The 21,221-nt window shown below is 33.2% G+C and overlaps 1 protein-coding gene across 1 annotated transcript in view; it reads right to left on the bottom strand.

Annotated features, from left to right (window-relative positions):
- Positions 1-1,882: 1,882 nt before the first annotated feature.
- EMC2 (ER membrane protein complex subunit 2) overlaps positions 1,883-21,221 on the bottom strand; it is a 51,255-nt gene continuing 31,916 nt past the window's right edge. Inside the window, exons 8-12 of the mRNA XM_007188776.2 lie at positions 17,568-17,649; positions 16,633-16,743; positions 14,502-14,606; positions 5,581-5,668; positions 1,883-2,054 (exon numbers count right to left, since the gene is read on the bottom strand). Coding sequence (XP_007188838.1) covers positions 5,582-5,668; positions 14,502-14,606; positions 16,633-16,743; positions 17,568-17,649 — 385 coding nt within the window. The 3' untranslated portion in view covers positions 1,883-2,054; position 5,581. The remainder of the gene's footprint in view (positions 2,055-5,580; positions 5,669-14,501; positions 14,607-16,632; positions 16,744-17,567; positions 17,650-21,221) is intronic.

Consider the following 21,221-nt stretch of genomic DNA (forward strand, 5'->3'; position numbering starts at 1 on the left):
GCTGAGTTGTTTTTTTCATCATAAATGGGTATTGAATTCTGTCAAATGCTTTTTTCATATCAGTTGATATGATCATGTGCTTTTTCTTATTTTCTTCTTAATATGATGAATTACATTGACCAATTTTCAAATATTAAAGCAAGAGTCTTGCATATCTGGAATAAAAGCCCACTTCGTTGTGTAAACAACTCAAATGTCTTTCCATGGTGAATGCATCACCAGACTGTGATACCTCTATACAATGGAATATTATTTAGCAATACAAAGGAACAAATTATTGACACATACAACAACACTAATAGAGCTAAAGGGAAACATGTTGAGTTAAAGAAGTCAGTCTCAAAAGGTTACAAATTGTATGACTCCACTGATATAACATTTTTACAGTGAGAAAATTATAGCAATAGAGAAACAAATCAGTGGACAGCAGGCATTAGAGTTAGATGAGGATGTAACATGTACCCTATTAAGAAGCAGCAAGAAGTTCCTTTGTCATATACATTCTATATCCTGATTGTGGTGATGGTAAAATGAATCTACATATGTAACACTTCATAAACAGAAAAGAAAAAAAAAAAAGGCATGTAAAAATTGTGAAATCTGAATACAGTCTGTACCTGAGTTAATAGTATTGCTGCAATGTCAATTTCCTGGTTTAACAATGTACTAAGGTTACATAAGATAATACAGAGAAGCTTACCAGTACATGGGAGTTCTCTGCATTGCTTTTGCAACTTCTTGTGAGTCTTAAAGTATTTTAAAATAAGACATTGTCTTTAAAATACAGTAGGAAAAAAAAAAGAGGGGTGTGACCTCTGAAAGATGAGTCAAGGAAGGCTTTGTTTTACAGAGAGGGAACAACAAGTACCAAGTTTGTAGAAGGAAGCATAACAAGGCCATTGAATTTAAGTGTAGCTAAATTCAGAAACAAAGGGGAAGAGTAGAGGATGACAGTTTACAATTAAGAAAATCTGAATCTTCCTTCCTGGTTCTGACACCATACAGAACCTCAAAGGTCATGTTTAAGGCAACAAATGGGAAACAACTGAAGAGTTTTAAAGAGGGGGGAGGGTAAAAAGGCATTATTAGTGATGTTTTGTCACATTCTAATTGTAGCGAAGAATGGAGTAGGGGAAGTGAAGATGCTCTCTAGCCACTGTTGTAGTCCAGGAGTCATGTAATGGTAGCTTGGTCTAGGGTGGTGGTGGCAATAGAAATGGAGAAGAGTGGATAGATTTGAGGTGTATCATAGAGCATAAAATAGATGGAACATGGTCATGACTTAAAAGACTGAACATGTCCATTAGACTGGTGACACTGAACTAAACTATTTCAAAGGAACAATGCAGGGGGTGAAGGGAATGCCAGACTGGAGCAATTTAAAGAATGGGAAAACAGACATGAGTTTAGACAAACGAGGAAATTTGGCTGTAAAAAAAGAGAAAAATGGGTAGTGGCTGGAGTGGGACTGTGGAAATGAAGGAAGATGTTTTAAAAAGTGGTAGCAAACTGAGCATATTTTAGTGTTAATAGGAAGAATCTAGTTGAAATAAAAAAGAGAAGAGATAATGAAGAAAAAAATAGTTTTAGGACAAATGTGAAGGAAAGATGAAGTTTTGGGAAGTCAGGAAGGGAGTGTGGCAAATTCATTAAGCTAAAGTATGGCTAAAGCATAAAAAATGAGAAAGACAGTGGTGGGAAATAGCTCAGAAAAGGGTAGGGCCAATTTCTTTCACTCTAAGAGGAAAAGAGGTGAATTTGGGCACAAGAATGTCATACTGGGTATGGTTTTATCTCATGACTTCTCTTTTTCTCTGTGAAATAGTAAGAGAGCTATGTTAGTTAACTAGGGCTGCCTTAATAAAGTACACAGAGGACTGGGTGTCTTAAAACAACAGAAATTTATTTCATCACAGTTCTAAAGGCCAGAAGTCCAAGATCAAGGTGTCAGCAGGGTTGGTTTCTCCTGAGGAAATGCTCCTTGTCTTGTAGATGGACATCTTCTCTTCGTCTTCTCATGGTCCTTCCGCTGTATGTCTGTGTCTTAATCTCTCCTTATAAAGATATCAATCATATTGGATTAGGGCTCACCAATATGACCTAATTTTACTTAATGACCACTTTAAAGACTCAATCTCCAAATAAAGTCACATTCAAAGGCACCAGGGGTTAGAACTTCAAATATGAAATTTTGGGCAAGACATAATTCAGCCTATAAAAGAGGTTACTTGCCAAGAATGAGAAGAGAGATAGGATAAATTAGAGGTTCCAAGTGAAAGAGGTTTGAAATAGTTCTAAATAGTTTGAAATACTTCTCACATTAACTATAAATGAAGTAACATCTTTAATGGGTAATTCTGTTTAAATTCAATTTAATTAAAAATGAAATTCTGACTTCATTATTCCATTAAAAAATTCTTTTACAAGCCAGAAAATCTGAATTCTAGTCCTTGCTCTGCTAACAAGCAATGTCCCTTAGGTATATCTGGCTCTCATTTTTGTCAAGGAACAACCTATCAGAGACTAGACATATGCCTTGGAATATGCTAGAAGGAGCACTGACTTGGGAACACCTGACATCCTGGTCCAATCACCTGCTCTGTCACAGAAGAGCTTAATTTCTCAGAACCTCACTTCCTCATCCTAAAAGGGAGAACAACTAAATCTCTCTAAAGCCCCTCCTACACTCCTACTATATAGTTCTTTGAATTTAAATAAGTTACTTTGAGAATAAAGGGATTATAGCATTAAAGAAAAAAAATTCTTCTAAATATTTGATAATAAAAATTGTATGCTTCCAGCATATTGAAACATTAATTTTCCATTTCAATTTTTTCTACATCCTCCTCTATTCCCAAGTCAATATTATCCTCATGATTAAAGACATTCTAAATATGCCTTTTTCTCACCTCTGTTGGCTTAAATACTAGGTGCTGAGTTGGAACAAGATATTACTTCTTTTGTTACATGTAATTATGTACTTAATTTTAAATCATTACATTCTAAAATAGCATCCCTAGCATGTCTAAAATAAGAGTTTTGCATCTTAAAAAAAAAAGTTGAATGATGGATATATTAGTCAGAAACATATATGGCTAAAGTAACAAAAAATAACAATGGCTTAACAATCAAGAGTTTATTTTTCTCATGTAGTTAGTGCAGAAGCTGGCAATTGCTCTTGTTGGTTCAGGTGTTCAACCAATCAGGGACCCAGGCTCCCAGTAATCTTTCTACAGAACCATCTCTGAAATGCAGCTTTAATTCTCATATTTGCTATTTCATGCTTGTAAGATGGCTATTATACCTCCAGGCTTGTTGTTGGCATTCATGGCCAGAAGAGGCAAAAAGCCTCAGCTCACAAAACTTTGACTTTTTAATTTGAAAGACAGGTCCTTCCCCACAGCTTCTGTTCATTTCATTAGCCCTAATTAGGCCACATGCCCAGGTTTTGGATATTTGCACTTTCAAATATGGTGGCCATGAGTCACATGCAGCTATTAAAATTAAAATTAAATAAAAAATTCAATTTCTCGGTTGTCCTGGCTACATTTCAAGTGCTTAATACCCACATAAAGCTAGTGGCTACCACATTAGGTAGCACAAATATGGAATATTTCCTTCAATGCAAAAAGTTCTGCCTTGGCATATCACGGACCATATGGAATGAAACCACTTCTGTTTTAGATCAATCATGATACTTCCCTTGGGGCTGAGGGTAAGGTCCAAACCTCCCAAACAGGGATCTGTGCTCCTACCTGAACAATGTAGGATACTGTTAACAAGGAAGAAGGAGGTAAAAGCAGTTGGGTGGGCAATTGTCTGCCACAATGAGATTATCACTATATATAATTGAAGTTTATAAATTATTACACATTAACAATGTACTTAATAAATAAAAAATTCCTGGCAAGGAGGTATTAAAATTAGAAAAAATAAAGTGAAACTAAAGGCTGACAGTTATAAGGGACACTAAATTACTTATTACACAAATATTGCTAAAGTAAACACTACTCTAGTGACTCATGGGAGGAGATTAAAGGGAAGAAAGGTAGTGGAATAATATGCGGGCACTATTTTCTTTATAACAAACAAATCTGAAATGTCTGATTATGTTGAAAATGGTTACTAAATTCATGGGCAAAAACAGTGTATCTTGTGACAACAATTATTAATTTATAAGAATTATCTTCATATGGGAAGAGTTATTTCACATCTGCCCATTATTCAGGGCAAAATAAAATGAAAAAAACTGTAAAATGAAAGAATTAGACTAGATGTGGAGAATCATTTACTAACAGAATAACTCAAAAGGTTAAAAAGCTGATACTGACAGTAGTTTTCTTCCTTAAGACTTCCAGGTTGTCAATTCTTCCATGATCTCCAATTTGCACAAATAAAGCAATAACAAGCATGTCGGAGTCTCTCTATTATGTTGGTAATTAATTAATTAAAATTTATATATGTATTTCTATATGTAATATAGAAGTTATGTATATAAATTACAGACTAATACTAACAATATTTGCCCTGAATGAACAACTGCCTATTTTAAAAACTGATTTGTGTCTGAATAAAGTGGTTAACTCTCAAAGTTCTTTCTAGTCTATTGTGAAACATGCAAAATACTGCTAAAGGTAGTGTAATGGTTGTTCACTATGAAAAGAGAAAAAAAGGAAGAAGAAATTCTAATTATTATTACTGAGGAGTAATGAGATATGAGAATTGTAAAAATTTTGCTTCTAAAGATAGTTCAGATTTTCTTATTTTTCCTTAAAGTAAAAATAACTAAGCCACTGAAACCCCTTTCATCCCTATTATCTATGTTCTCTAAAAATTATGCCTTTTACATAGAGTTGAAAGTTGGATAAATATAACTTTCATAAGGGTTAAATTTGAATATCATAACATACATGAACCTTAAACCATTTTATAGGTAAAAAAAATCTCAGTTATGTCCCATAGCAAAATAAAATTTTATAAAAAAGATAGTGCTGAACTTTGGAGAATGATGTATTTTAATCAAGATTTATCAGAATAACATTACAGCATATAAAATAATAGCCCACTGGAATACAGAGCGAAACCCAACCTGACGCTATAAAAAGAATGAAAATAATTTGCCAGCATTTTGCTTCTGTCATCTATATATGCTATGTATTTCCTATCACAAATAAAAAGGAGTTAACTAGAAATTGAGTTCTAAAACAATATAGTCACTCACTATTTGAGTATAACAAAAAGAATCTAGAATTTTCATATGCAAGTTTAATAAATCATCAGTTTATTTAACAAGGTTATTTCTATATCAGATTGTGGTTTAAAAGCAGTTATATATGTATGATATGGAAAGAATGATGTATAATCAGTAAGAATCTTGTCAAATCTCTCTTCCATGGGTTTTCCCCATCTTCCTGCTTAGCAGTAAATGGCATTTTTAGGTTTATATAAACACATTCTTTACAACTGCCTTCTTAGCAGAAAATCAGTATATAAATAGCACTGGGCATCTAGTAAATAAGTCACAAACGAGTGAGCTCAATTTTACAGTTGTGAAATGTAATGTGAAAGAGTTTTTGAAACCTTAAGACTGGGTGATCTGCAGTGTTTCCAGCATGTCTTCGACTGCCTTGAGAGAGTATTTGGTTTCCTTCTTACTTCGACCTGCAAACTAATTTTTAGAAAATGCAATTAGGCTCAATTTCAGTGGCAGGTTCAAAATCACAGTCTTACTTTCAAATTGTTAGAGAGTTAACATTATCTATTTTATCACTAGCATGAAATCAGATATGTTCTTTTTCTTCAATAAAAAACAAAATTTGGGTTTTAAGGACATTTTCATTAAGGTTTCATCTTCAACTGACGTATAAAAAAATTTCCGTGTGAAATTGGCCAGTTTAAATGTTTAAGTAGTATGATAACCTATAAAAACATTAATATGATTTTCAAACTGTACTCCCTCTTCAGACCAGAAAAGTTTTATGAAATAAAAAGCATAATTTAGAAATGAAATTTAGCTTATATTTATGTAGGAATGTGGACTACCTGTGTGGCCTCTAATCAACTTTTTACCATTTCAAACAAAGGTAAAATACAAATGTAAAGAAGTTTTATCAAACATTTTAGAGTTGCAAGATTTCTCTAAAACTACTTATAGTGGGCTGTAATTTTTAAAAATTTCCCAGATTTATTAGTTGACTAGATAATATCATGTTTCTGCAGCAAAAACCTATCAAATAAAACTCTATGCTACATATTAAACATTTTAAAACATGCATTTCTAGTTTATTAAGTCATAATTTATTTTATAATACCAAATTGGGATTGGATTTTACAATAAAAACAAAACATAGTGCATTAAATACTATCTTTGTACATTTAAAAGCAAATTCATGTGTATTAAATTCAATATAGTGCATGATAAGTGGGGAAAACACTGTTGAATACCCCATGCTGATTTCAAAATGAGTTTTCTAACTAGACTGACAATTCCCATCATTTATCAGTTTGACTTAACACTACAGATTTACTAGATAAGTATGTGTTCCTTGTAAAGGCAGGGGAAGGTTTATTATAACTATATTACCTGTTTTTCCCCTGGTTAAAGTATTAACATTTTCTATTAGCAAAATACAGTATTTTCAAGTTAACATCTAAGCACTCAGTATACTTTCAAGTGACTGATCTTTCCTTCAAATACCAATGCTGTCTTAGGGACTTAGTACTTGATTTATGATGTGTTCCTTCTCTTTTGTAATTAACTTAATTTGGCAAACTTCTTGTGACCTGTTGAGAAAGATTAAGTGATCAAGCACAGGTAACATCGTAGAAGCAATAGGCTTCAGGAATTGGTAACCTGCCTCTGACCCCTCTGGCTGCAGCTTAACATTATGATTCTCCTATTTCCTAAACCATTAGCTTCTGTGGTTGAATCCTGATTTAATAGAGTAACTAAAGGGGATTTCTAGAGGAAATGCCAGGGAAAGAGAAAAGCTTCTTGTAAGAATCAAGATCACTTTGCCTTTCATAAGACATCATTAATTTAAGGAATTCAAATGCTGAATATACAGGCCATAATTTAAAAATATGGCAATAGCAACACCACATTTAAAACTCTGCCCTTTCATAATTTCCCTTGGTGAGTAAAGGATGTGGAGTGTGCTTATTACTCCTATTACCCAGTTGAGAGAGTCACTTTCACAAGAACTTACCAAGAACAGAAAGCCTTTTCTTTTACCACTGCCTACCCAAAGTAAACAGGAATCGTCCTAATCAGATACTTAAAGGTCTAATTCTAAGAAAAAGCTTTTGATGGGTTGGGGGAAGGGGTACAAAATAGGACACCTAATTTTTTTAATGGAAAATAAAAATGAAAAATTTGTGTAGCGTTGAAGTCATAGTATTTTAAAATACAGCATTTTTCTTGATTTGTGTTTAAATGTAATAAAAATAATAATAAATACAAATTTGTGATTTTCAAAATTAGCTAATTTTAGAAAACCACCTAAGATTGTGTGTCAACACTACTGACAACCAGTGCAATTTAGAATAAACCAAACTAACCTGTGTCAGAACAAATAAAAAGAAAGTTGGAAATATAAATCTATCACTTCAAATTTTACCTGACATGCAATTATTCTGTCTATTCTAGAATTATATGGCAATTTAACTGATTAAGCCGGAATCCTATTTTTCCCTCAAATCATGATTTAATTTTCTATTTCCCAAAAGGATAGTAACAAAATCACCTCTGCAATCACAAATAACATATGGATCACTAGCACAGACGAATTTAACAGAGTACCAAAGAAGCATTTATCTGGAAAATTACTGTGAGTAGGTTCACATTAAAGTTTTTCATGAGCATTAATCAAACTTGCCTGCCTCTACTGAACATGCTAAACCAATTACCTAATTGAAGAGCAAGTAGTAGCCATATTTTGTTTCATTATTAAGTAGAAACAAAGACAGAAAGCAGTTCTTAAAATCTCATTTTCTCTAATTTTTAAATGCCTAGAAAAACATTACAATAAGGAATACTTATTATACACTTTATACTTGTTTATATGCCTAGACATATCATAAAGTTCTCAATGAGATCCCAGAGATTTATTACTAAAATGTCAATCTCTGAAAATTATACTTTTCCACATTAATCACAAATTCTGCATTATTTTTCATATAGATTTTGCTTAAGTAAACTTTTTTCATAATTTCCTGATGGATCTTAAAGAAAACTAACGAGAAAACCACTCAAATAATAAAAAAATGCTTATCAAATTCAAAGGTCAATGATTTACCCATTGTGATAACTGGAGTAAGTTGGGCTAAAATTCACAAATTTACACAGTTTGTGGAAAATAATATGGGTGGACAAAGTAATAAGATAAATAAAATGGAGAAGTGGATGGATGAATCTCAGAAACATGCTGAGTGAAAGAAGCAATGCAGAAAAGAGTACATAATCTACGATCTCATTTATATATAAGGTTCTAGTACAGGCAAAACTAATTTATAGTGATGAAAATCAAATCAGTGCTAGTCTGCAGTGTGGAATGGGGCTGACTACTAAGTGGCAGAGGGGAACTTTCTGGGGTGATGGAAACTGTATGTCTTGAATGGGGTAGTGGTGAGAGAGGAGTATACATTTGTCAAAACTCAACTGTACACTTAAAATGTGTGCATGTTATTGTATGTAAACTATACCTCAATAAAGTAGATAAAAAGAAAAAGGCAAAATAAACAAAAACAGAAGGATGGAACTATGGAGTTACACAAAAGTGTAATAAATTGCCAAATGACCACATATTTCTCTTCCGATTGAGAGGTGAAATATTATATCCCCTGTATCTGGGTTCACCATGCGACTTGTTTTGCTCAATGGAACATTAGCAATATGTGACACAACCAGAGGCTCAGAACACCCTTGGGCACTGGAGTTTGCCTGTTTGTTGCTCCTGGAACCCTGAAACCATCATGTGAATAAGTCCAAGTTAGCTTGCCAAATGAGAAATACAAGGCCCAGCACCCCCAGCTGACAGAGAGCCAACCATCAGACATTTAAGTGAGGCCATCAACCACTAGCATAGAGCAGAAAAAAAAAAAGTCCACTATAGACCTGTAGAATTACTCAACTGAGTGCAAGCCTACATGATACCTACAGATTCATAAGCAAATAAGTCGTTATTTTAAACCACTATGTTAGCAAAAGGCAATAGATACAAGTATTTATGAAATCTGATTCACATGAAGAAAACCACCAACTTCTGTAGAAAAAGCACAGAGATGAAAATTTCAAATGCACCAAAAGATTTTATTTAAAACCCGTTACTGGGACTTCCCTGGTGGTCCAGTGGTTAAGACTCTGTGCTTCTATTGCAGGCGGCACGGGTTTGATCCCTGGTTAGGAAACTAAGATCCTGCATGCTGTGCGGCGCAGCCAAACAAAAACAAAAACAAACAAAAAAAGTGTTACTAGTGTCTAGAGGCAAAAATAAATTTTGCATGATGGGTGATTCCTAATTGAGAGGTATTTTAGGCTGCTATACAGAAACCTGACATTATCAACTGAGAGATGTTATCTTTTTGGAGTGGTGTCCAAGATGACAGAAACTTACAAAAATTCCTTATACTATCCTTTCCCTTAGAGTCAAGAAAAGGCAAATCATACCTTCAGGAAAGATGTGTAAAACATCACTGGGTACTATGGAGTTTATGGTGCCAAAGTCAAAGACTGAAGAGCACAGATGATATTATCAGAGCTCTTTCCAAAAAAACACTGAGACTTTACAAAATAAGTCTATGAAAAGAGAATGGATCTAATAAGACAATTTTTAAAAATTTGTTTAAAGAGAATGGCAGGGAGGGAAAATATTACTAACGAATAGGGTTTGGATATATGAACAATGGCTTAAAATATCGAAATGATGGATTCATGTCTAATGGTAAAGTGCATCTCATATGGCAGGGAAGGGCATGCTTGCCTGGTCTTGCATTACTGAAGAGACAGTGAAAAAGAGGAAAAACAAACAAACAAACAAAATGAAACTCTAAATTTAGTTACTATGGAGAGCTTTGGGTCTGAAATGAAAAGGGAAACAAGTGAGGGTAGGATATCACTCGTTCACATGAGAAAATAACTAAGAAGGGAGTTGGAAACTATAATTACAGTTTTAGAAACATTTATACCTGACATCTCTGTATAAAGGCAGTATATTGTGGCCATTAAGAGCATCAAACTTGGAGTCAGGCTGCCTAGGTTTGAGAACCGCTCTGTCATTAACTAGTTATATCACCTTGGAGAAAGTTACTTAATCTTTCATGCCTTAATTTCCTCATTTGTAAACAGGAAAAGTACCTACCTTATAAAAAATTTTCTGTTTGCTATTATAACTGTTATTGTTGTTACTGTTATTGTAATTGCAATAAAAATAGACATAATAAAGTGAACTTACAGCATGCAATTAGTAAACACAATATAATGTGTATTACTGTGATATGGTAAAAAGTATGTATCAACTCCTTTAATACTCAGAAAACTTTTATTACGTCCATCTTGCAAATGAAAAGCTAGGCCCAGAGATGGTATGTAATTTGTCCATGGCCACATGTCAGAGCCAAACTTGGAAGCCAGACAATACAGCTCGAGCATCTGTGTTCTCTCTCAACTATTATAAGGTAGCAGCTTCCACAAAATGGGACTCATGACAGAATACAGAGATAGAAACACTGGAAAGCTACGTAGGGGGGAAACAGACCTCTATTTTCACATCATACATAAAAATCAGTCCCAAATGGATTGTGGATCTAAATGTGAAAAGTAGAAGAAAAAAACCTTCAAAGACACAGGAGATTATCTTTATGACCATCAGCAGCAAATGATTTCTTAAACAGAACATCAAAGCACAAACCATAAAGGAAATGAACGATTAGGGTGAAGATAATCTTCAAAACTTTCTTCACCAAAATCATTTGAGAGTGATTGCAACTAAGGAGTTAAAAAGATCTGCTACACATATAATGAACAAAGGGCCCATAATCAAAAAACTAAAAAACAAAATAAAAAGTCATAAACCAATGAAAAACATAGACTTCATGAAAGAAGATATCCAAACAGCCAATAAACATATAAAAAAGTGTTCAACCTCACTGGTCATCAGGGAGATACAAAATAAAACCATGAAGATACCACTACACATACCCAGAATGACTATAATAACAAAAACTGACAGAAGGACGTGTTGGTGAAAATGTGGAACTATGAGAACTCTCAAACACTGCTGGTGGGACTATAAACAAGTAATCTGGAAAACCAGCTTTATCTACTTCAGTTAGATATATGTACATCCTATGACCCAGTATTTCCACTCAAAGGTATACACCCCTAAGAAGTACATGTACATATACACCAAGAGACTTGTACAGCAATATCAGTGTAGTATTATTCATAATAGCCCCAAACAGGAAATAATCCAACGTCTATCAACAAGTGAAAAAGGGGTTTCCCTGGTGGCACAGTGGTTGAGAATCCGCCTGTCAATGCAGGGGACACGGGTTCGAGCCCTGGTCCGGGAAGATCCCACATGCCACGGAGCAACTAAGCCCATGCGCCACAATTACTGAGCCTGTGCTCTAGAGCCCACGAGCCACAACTACTGAGCCTGCGTGCTGCAACTACTGAAGCCCGTGTGCCTGGAGTCCGTGCTCCGCAACAAGAAAAGCCACCACAATGAGAAGCCCGCGCACTGCAAAGAAGAGTAGCCCCCGCTCGCCACAATTAGAGAAAGCCCGTGAGCAGTGATGAAGACGCAACACAGCCAAATATAATAAATAAAATAAATTTTTTAAAAAACTGAATAAATTATAGTATGTTCATATAATAGACTAGAGTACAATGAAAATGAATGAACTACAGACTTAAACAAAGATAAAACTCATAAATCATGAAACAGGCCAGACAAAAATAAATACATACTGTATGATTCTGTAAAGTTCAAAAAAAAAAAGCCAAAACTATGGGATTATAAATTTGTACTTTTGAGGGGAATACAAGGAGTAGAATTTGAAAGAAGGTACCAGGAAGGTTTTGGGGTGCTATAATGTTTCTATTTATTGACCTGGTTACATTTACTTGTATAATTCATTGGAATGTATCTTTGTGACTTGGGTTCATTTTTCTATGTATAATTTAATAAAAATTGATTTTAGAAATATAGTCATGCCATGTCAAAAAAAGCACTCTCTGAGCAGCTGGTTGTTTCTCAAAAATATCTTAAAAACAATGATGTAGTTTGCATACTATTATTTTCATATTATCCAAGTCTTATTTTTAAATCACAAACTACCCCTCCCTCCCTCGCAACCCCCAACCCCCAAGCCTACTCTGTGTGGAACCCCTCGAGCCATCTCAAACTCCAAGAAGCACAGCCTAGCTAATATTTATAAATATTCTGACTTGCAATATGCCAACACAACTAACATTCTCTATTATATATAATAAAACTACAGAAAAGTGACTAAATGGTGTGATCACAGGGCACTGAATTGTTTTAATCTCCCCAACCAGGAGTACAAAAACAAAGAAACAAATAGCACCAAAACCAAGACCAAAATAAGAGGAAACAAACCCAACAAAGACATCTTTCAAAAAAAACTATATTGCAGGCAATCCTTCAAAATCCTAGGTTGTTATAACACCAGCAGTAGCAGGACCTACAAAAGCTCAACAGCTATGTGGTAGGCACTACAGGATGTAAAAGAGGGCAACCTACTACTCTATAGGCCACAAAAGTAAAAAAAAGTATGAACTGATGCATCTGCAAATGGCTTGCAAAACTAGGACAGTCTCATAGGCTCCAAATCAAAGTATAAAAAACTGTATGCAAACGTGACATTAAACAAATCTAATAATCTAAGACCTCAAAATCTCTGAATTATCCAGCAAACACCCTCTTCCAAAAGGAAAAAAACCTCACACTGAAAGAAAACTACAGAAACTGAAACCAAATTTAACAGGGCAGAAACACTGGGGTTAAGAGAGAGAGATGGTTCAGATAAGGGGAGAAGGGGAGGGTGGGAGGTAGTGATGCCCAGAGGCAGAAAATCCCAGAAGAAAAAACAACAACAACAAAATGTAACATTTAAAACTAAGAACACCACCTCAAAATTCAAGATCTGTAGACCCATAGGGGTAGAACACAGAGAGGCCTGCAGCCAGAAAAATCATTCTGAACCTGACCTAGTTCTAAGAAAGACTGGATATATAGAGAGAGGTCATATTTGAGTTCTCTGTAACAAAGAAGAGGTCAAGCTGGGAAAGTTATGCTGTTCGATCTCTGACTCCCCTAAGATGGTAAAAACCACCTCCTAACAGCCCAGAAAAACTATCTTATTTAAATGAAGAGAACAGAAAAAAAAGAATTAACTCCATAAAAAAATTATTATCAGAAAAAAAAGAAGAGAATAAAATACAGAAAATGACAGAAGGATTTGAAAAAAAAAATGAATGATAAAAGAAGTGTGAAAGGAGAGCCAATAAACTTATAGTTGGAGACCTGAAAAAGAAAACTTAAGGAATCAAGCAAAAAAAATTCAAAATCATAATTCTAAAAGCAACTTTTCTCAAATTAAAAGAGGACTGAATCCAAATATTAAAAAGGTCTACAGTGTATCTGGGAAGACTGACCCAAGAATATCAACAAAACATTATCATAGTGAAACTATTGGATTTTAAAGATAAAGAAAAAATTCCTTTGGGCAACCAGACAAAAAGTGCAAGTCACTTATTAGAGAAAGAAAATCAGGATGGCATGAAACTTGTTGACAGCAATATTTTATCCTAAAAAAGAAAAAAAACAAAAAAAGGAACAATATGTTTAATACTTAGGTAAATGTATTTAATAGCAAAGGATGTATAAAAAGTCAAATTGTCCTTCAAATGTAAAGACTATAGACGGATAAGTTACAAACATGAAAGATGTAAGAAGATGAGTTTCTCCATGAGTCTTTTCTGAAGAATCTCCTAGGGATGAGCTTCAGTAAACTAAAAAATGAGGGGAGATGTTTCAGATAAGGTCTGACTGTAAACAGAGTACATAAACTTTGTTATATAGTCTTGTTAGTTTACTTTTAGGATTTTCTTCCTCTTTTTTTTTATTATTTGAGATATCTCTGATTAATAATACACTCACATACCCAATCTGCCTCTGAAATGCATCATGAAATTTATCCTTTCTGGATTTTTACAATTACTTTTTTTTATTTGCCAAATGTAGAACTACTGAGATGATAAGGCTCATTATGGGATAATAGTACCAGACTCCTTTTGAGGAAAAAAAAAAAAGGATCCTACAAGTTAATTCTACACAGTTAAAACATTTGATAAAGACCCAAAAGCACAAAAGTTCAATGATAGACACCTAGCTTTGTAGTTTGTAGAAACATAAACAACAACTAAGAAATACATTAACTGACCTATGTCATAATATAAAATTATCAATACTAACCTGATAAGCTCTGTTTATTTGACTAGCTGCCCAACTAGCATACTTCATGTTGTCCTTTTTTGTTTTTGCACTTGCTTTTGGATTAGAAGCAATATGACTTGCAGACTAAGAACAAAAAAGAAACATCAAAAACAATACTCCTTTGATGTAGCCAAGACAATCAAAAACATGTAAGGGTCATAATTGCAACGGGCTGATAATAAAGAGTTTTTAAAAACTGTACCAACACAATTTTTAAAATAAAATAAAGCTGAATGAAATTAGTGTTTACAAATGAAAATATATTTTAAAATGGAGAATAATCCAAGGTAGTAGGAAGAGAAAGGATATCTTAAATAACATCTAAAATTATTTTATTAGTTATCTACCACAGCCCTTGAAGGTAAAATTCCATCATCACTTAAATACTGTAGGATATTACTGGTGCTATTTCTTATTACTGAATTACTTCAACTTTTCTCTGTCAGAATTATAGAATTACTGAATATTAATATAAGGAACCTCAAAAATAATTTAGTCTAACTTCCTACATTAACAGGTGAAAAAAAAATTAAGTCCAATAGGAGTGAACTGACTTAACCAAAGTAAGTTAACGAAAGTCTTAGAAGTAGAAAGAGATCATCACTTCCAACCTATTTCTCTTTTCACTACACCAAGAGTTTCCCAACTATGTTCCATAGAACCAATTAGAGCCATCATCTCCTTTTTAAAGATGTGTTTAAACAAGGGATTGTTAAACTGGGATCCATGCAAGAAACTGTAGACCCTCAAAATCATATTCTTATTTTTAATTGTATGTATTTCTGAGGAGAGAAAGATACAAATTTTATCTTATGCTTAAATATATCTTATTCTTAAGAATCTCTGTCCATGTGGTTTCTTTTATGCCTAGCCTGTGTTATATGCTTTTTCCTTCTGTCTCCTCCTCTGCCACTAAGGAATTTATATGCCAAAATCTGATTGCAGTAGTTAAGAGAATGACTCTGGAGTCAACTGCCTGAGCTGGAATCCCAGCTCAATCATTTAGTAGCTCTGTGTCCATCCTTGGGCAAATTAATCAGAACCCTCTGTGTCTTAGTTTCATTTTCTGTGAAATGGTAGCAGTAATAGTACCTTCTCAAATAGCTGATGTAAAGATGTAATGATTTAAAATAAAAAAGAGAGGTCATAACAACACCTGACACATAAAGTGCTATGTAGTATTTTTACTATTATTAATAATTTATTTTTTAAAATAGTATTTATTTGGTAAAAGAGACACTGCTACCATACTGTACCTACAAGCTGCTACAATTGGCACTGGTAGAATCCAGAAAAAATTTTTTGAAATCCCTTTAATCTGTTTTCTAATTATATTTTGCCATTTCTTTGCTGAAAATTATTTCATTTACGTTTCTTCCTGCCTCCATTTCTGCAATCAATTCTTTTCACTGAGCTCCAACAAAATAGTCATCCAAAAGTCCATGAAAAGACTAGGATAAAATAAAATTTCAAAGAACTGGCGTATTAAAGAAGTTTATTTTTCTAGTCATTCTGACTGTAGAAAGGAGCTCATTTTATATAAATTTGAAGTTCATTAAATTCTTCCTCTATTTCCCATAGCTCGTTAACTGACTTTTTCTAAGCTCATCATTTAGCATACATAAACAAAAGAAATATTTAATTACATGCGTACCACAAACTGTTTTTCTATACCATAAAAAAGTTTTAATTTGGCATTAGAGATTTTATTTCTAATACGTCTTTTATAAACATAGTTTAAAAATATCTCATACAATTATAATTTAAGGTAAGAAATAAAATGTTGGGCATGAACCCAAGAATAACAAAACAATTAAGAAATACATAATATAGCTTTGTATCTGTTACTATTTAATTTCATAAAGGCAGATTTAAATTCTGATAGAGTAAAACATAGTTGACAATGAAATGTCAAATAGCTGGGATATATTAACATTCAAAAATATAACCGCCTTACAACCTATTGCTCATAATTAACTAGAGGAAAAAAATCATATGCTTATCAATGAAATACAAAAAAAAAAAAAAAGAGGGAAGTGATTAACTGGGACGGTTAATGGACTTTAAATGACATTTCATAAAATAACATTAAACATGCACCTCAACTCACCATGTAAAGTCCAAACAAAGCTCTCATATTTCTGTTGTTCAGTTTCAATGCCTGTGCAAAATACTTTCTTGAAAGTTCAAGATTTTCAAGTCCACCTTGGGTATATTTAACCTGTTAAAAATTACGGAGTGCTGAAACCTGTTTATTTTACTACTTTGAAATATAGCATGTTTCATCATACCATAGGCATTAGTAATTGAAACAGATATTCTGTAAACAAAGGCAAGATGTTAAAAGAATTCATCTTAAAGCTGTTAAAGCTAATCTAAACTTTAAAGCATAACATACCCTCCAGAATCATTATATTCTATGAACATTAAGATCACTGAGTTTTTAAAATAAAAAAATGCTGCCAATATAAGAAAGCCAGTATAATTTCTATTTCAACTGCCTTCCAAATGCTTCACAACTTTATTTTCTATTACTAGCATTATAAATCTAGACTTCATACTGAATTGTCCTTTCCTAGTTGCACTGACATTCCTTAATAATGAAGTCCTTTTAACCTTATAGGATTCAACTGTATTGCTATTCTTAACAGTTAATCAAATAAGAAAAAAACTTCCTACTTTCCAAAATACTGACCTTAATATGAATTTCCTAGAATATGGATGTAAAAATTTTAATCACTGTAAATGCCTTAAAGGCCATTAAATGGTGATAACTGTGACATAATTCATAATTAGGAAAGAATACAGTATGCAATTAAAAAAATATAAAGAACGTCACTATTTTAAATAAGTGCATTTAATTGAAAAGTCAGTATTTCCATTATAGTATTAAAAATTTAAAAATTTTACTCCCACAAATCAATTTTCATCACATCTTACATATTTATATACTTGCCTAACATTAAGGACATATTCTTAGTTCCATAATACCCAAAACCAACAAAAATAAAATCACATACAATTGTTGTTTTTGAAAACACTTACTTCAGCATACTGCTGACAGTATAAGTGGTTGTGTGGATTAGTCATCATAAGCTCCTCTAAACAAAAGGCTGCTTTAGCATAGCTGAAAAACATCAAGGAGTTAATTTTAAAAGTCATAAACTTTATGTCAGTTACACCTTAAAATAATTTAAAAACAATTTTAGTGACATTACACATTTTACTCCCAAAATACTTTAAATACCTTTATTAATAAAGTACTTATCTTGAATTCATAAATACGAATATCATATTCTTTAATGAAATGAATAAACAGAAGCTTAAATCCTAAAAGCAGCCTGTGAACTATCAAGATATTACATTTTTCTTTTTTTCTTATTTATGTATGTATGTATGTATGTATGGCTGCGCTGGGTCTTCATCGAAGTGCGCGGGCTTTCTCTATTTGCACCAAGCAGGGGTTACGTGGTGCGCGGGCTTCTCATTGCGGTGGCTTCTCTTGTTGCGGAGCATGGGCTCTAGGCAGTTGTGCCACGTGGCCTCAGCAGTTGTGGCTTACGGGCTCTAGAGCACAGGCTCAGTAGTTGTGGCGCACAGGCTTAGTTGCCCCATGGCATGTGGGATCTTCCCAGTCCAGGGCTCGAACCCGTGTCCCCTGCATTGGCAGGCGGATTCTTAACCACTGTTCCACCAGGGAAGTCCCAAGATATTAAATTTTTAAAACTGGGTCACTAGGACGACATCCAAACATAATTAACAACACAGGCTTCAAGATCTTGGATCAGGTTACATATAAAATAAGTTCTGCAAGTCCACTGATCATTTAATAAAATATTCAAATAGCTAAAGTGTAATGAGGAAATAAACATTAAATATTCTCTGTTCACTAAAAATCCTTTACAGACATATCCCACATATTCTATTACAAAGACTTTTCATTATTTAAGGTTACTGTCAAATACAAAATTATGATGAAGTTACGAATTTCTAAACCCATGAAAAACAGATCAAGTTAGTGGTTTTGATATGCACTCTACTACTATTTAATCATGTGGTAGAGAACAAAATCTTTACTGAAAACCTAAGGAGAAAACTGCTGCAAAGGGCTCTGGAAAAATAGTTTTATACCACATGACTATAATTCCCCTTAATGTATTTTATATGTTCAAGCCATGTGAATATCCTTCCTATTTACAGGAAATCGTAAAGAACACAGGTGTTGTAAGATTTAGTCCCAGTGAGGAGGTTATGACATTACAACAGAAAAAGGCTACCTACAGTTATTTTTGACATTTGTCACCAATATACAAAGGTATCTATTTTACACTAATGTCTGACATACTTAGTTTTCAAAATATATACATTGCAGTTTCAAACATGTTAAATACTGACTAATAATAGCTAACTTTTATTAGGTGCTCATTATGTATCATGCACCTCTCTAGGTGTGTTACAAATATTAATTCATTTAATCCCACCAAAACCCTAGGAAGTAGGCAGACAGCCTACACTCTTAACCACCATGCATACTACCTATATACACTACACATCAGGATGAAAAATGGAGGTGGTGATGGTAGTGATGAATATGTCAACGGTAACATAAAAACAGGTACAGCAATCAAACCCAAAGGGCCAGAGGAACCAAAAACACCCTGCAGATTAGCCCAAAATCACAGCATTTTAAATATATGAAGGACCTTATATATAATTCTCATCAAAGATCATGCTGCTATTTAGCCCTTTTCATATTTATGCCCAAAACCTAGTATTGGTTCTTGACATATGATAGCTATATAATGAATGACTGAACAAATGACTGAATAAATGTCTAGAACAAAAGTATTGTGACTACCTATCTGATATTTATTCATCATTGTGTAGAAGGGGAAGTCGTCTATACTTTAAACACCCAGCTTCATCAGAAAGATAGTTCCCTTCTAAATGTGTTCCTTTACGGTAACGCCAAAAATTCATATTAATGCTAAGAATAAGTGTTCTTAGAGATTTAAATGGGTTGAGCAAAATAGTGACTCTGATTCTTATATAGCATAATGTAAGATAAAATGGGCAGAAAGGAGTTTCTCATGAAAAATGAATGCCAAGATATTTTTCTCAAAAATTATTGAGTATCACATACAAGGAGGGGATACCTTCCCCCAATTTTACAAAATATAAAATCAAATTAACTTTGTGGATAAAGTATAGAATCAAATAAACTTAGAGCTGGAAGGAGCGAGAAATGGTCTAATCCAGTTTTTCTCAGCCCGGGGTACACAAGAGTATTAAGCCATACAAAAGTGATTTGAGTGATGATTATTTTCTCAGTTCTCCCAAGATGGTACATAGCCAATACCACTGCAGATATATAAAGAAATTAATTCATTATATACAACTCATGAGACTAAGATTTAGAGAAGTAAAAATAATTGGAATCCATTTAAAATAGAATAACCACTATTATTACTACATTAGAGTCAGTAACTAGTTTTTGAAGTTCTTCTCTTCCTCACAAAAGCATATGTATAGGTTACAGTATTTGTTCCTTGATTGCTTTATCAACATTATGATTTTTCCTTACAGGATTCTGATAATTCCCTTTGTTATAGAATTTTATATAGTAAGGCTGTACCTACAATAATCACAATCATAATCAATCTTTACTAACTGCTCCTTGCTGATATAACATCTAGTTTTAACTATAAATCAAGTAAAAAATTCAGTATCTTTGTTTAAAATACATATTTTTGTTTATAATATATACTGTTGGGATTAAGGTATAAATCATGACTAATTTTTTATACTTAGAGCAAGTGTCTCAATGTGATCAACTGGTGTGACATATACCATTAGAATAACTGTATCTAGAATTTATAAATCAGAAGCAAATTTAAATAAAAATAACTTAAAGACATAAAAAAAGTATGTGGCAGAATTCTATATCCCCTTTTCTCTCTATAAAATCACTGAATAGACTTATATGAACAGTCTACTGTGGAAATTTATTTGGAGTAAAAAAGTCTACATCTAGATTAGCAATGCTGCCTGTGACTTACTATAACTATTAATATGAAGAAAAGAATGTCAAAATATTAAATATATCAAGTAATTCCTAAATTGGTACATTTTTGCCACTGGGTCCACAAAACTGTGGTAAACTGACATTCCACAGTAACTTACTACTTGTACCAACAATACCCTACCGAAGACAATGACTTGCTCAAACAAGTTAAATGAATTAAGTGAACATTCTGATTTTCACACAGTTTCAAAAAATCTGAAGACATTTATTTCCATTCACCGTAAATCTGAATATTCATTCTGTGTTCAATTAGAAAAAATAAACGGACATTGTGTAAGTAACTAGCTTCGAGACCAAAAAGAGTTTTGTAATGCAAGATAAAAGGGTAGGCAGAATGTAAGTATCATTTCCCATGAAAAGAAACTATTTTTCAGGTGCTTTTCTGTCTTTGTATCTCTTGATTTCTTGGGATTCTTCAGTTCATTTCTCTTAAATGTACTTCCAACTCTATCTCAATAAACTCTTCAGAGACCCAAAACAAAGCAAAACTGAATGTGGCTATTACAAGGTGAGGTAAATAATAATAAATTTAATGATAGGTTAAAAATAAAGTATAACCTATTGGAGAGCTAAATATAGAAATATTACAAATACATGCAAAAAAGTAAAACTGA

This window comes from Balaenoptera acutorostrata, chromosome 17 (assembly GCF_949987535.1).
Source record: "Balaenoptera acutorostrata chromosome 17, mBalAcu1.1, whole genome shotgun sequence".
Classification (NCBI taxonomy): Eukaryota; Metazoa; Chordata; class Mammalia; order Artiodactyla; family Balaenopteridae; genus Balaenoptera; species Balaenoptera acutorostrata.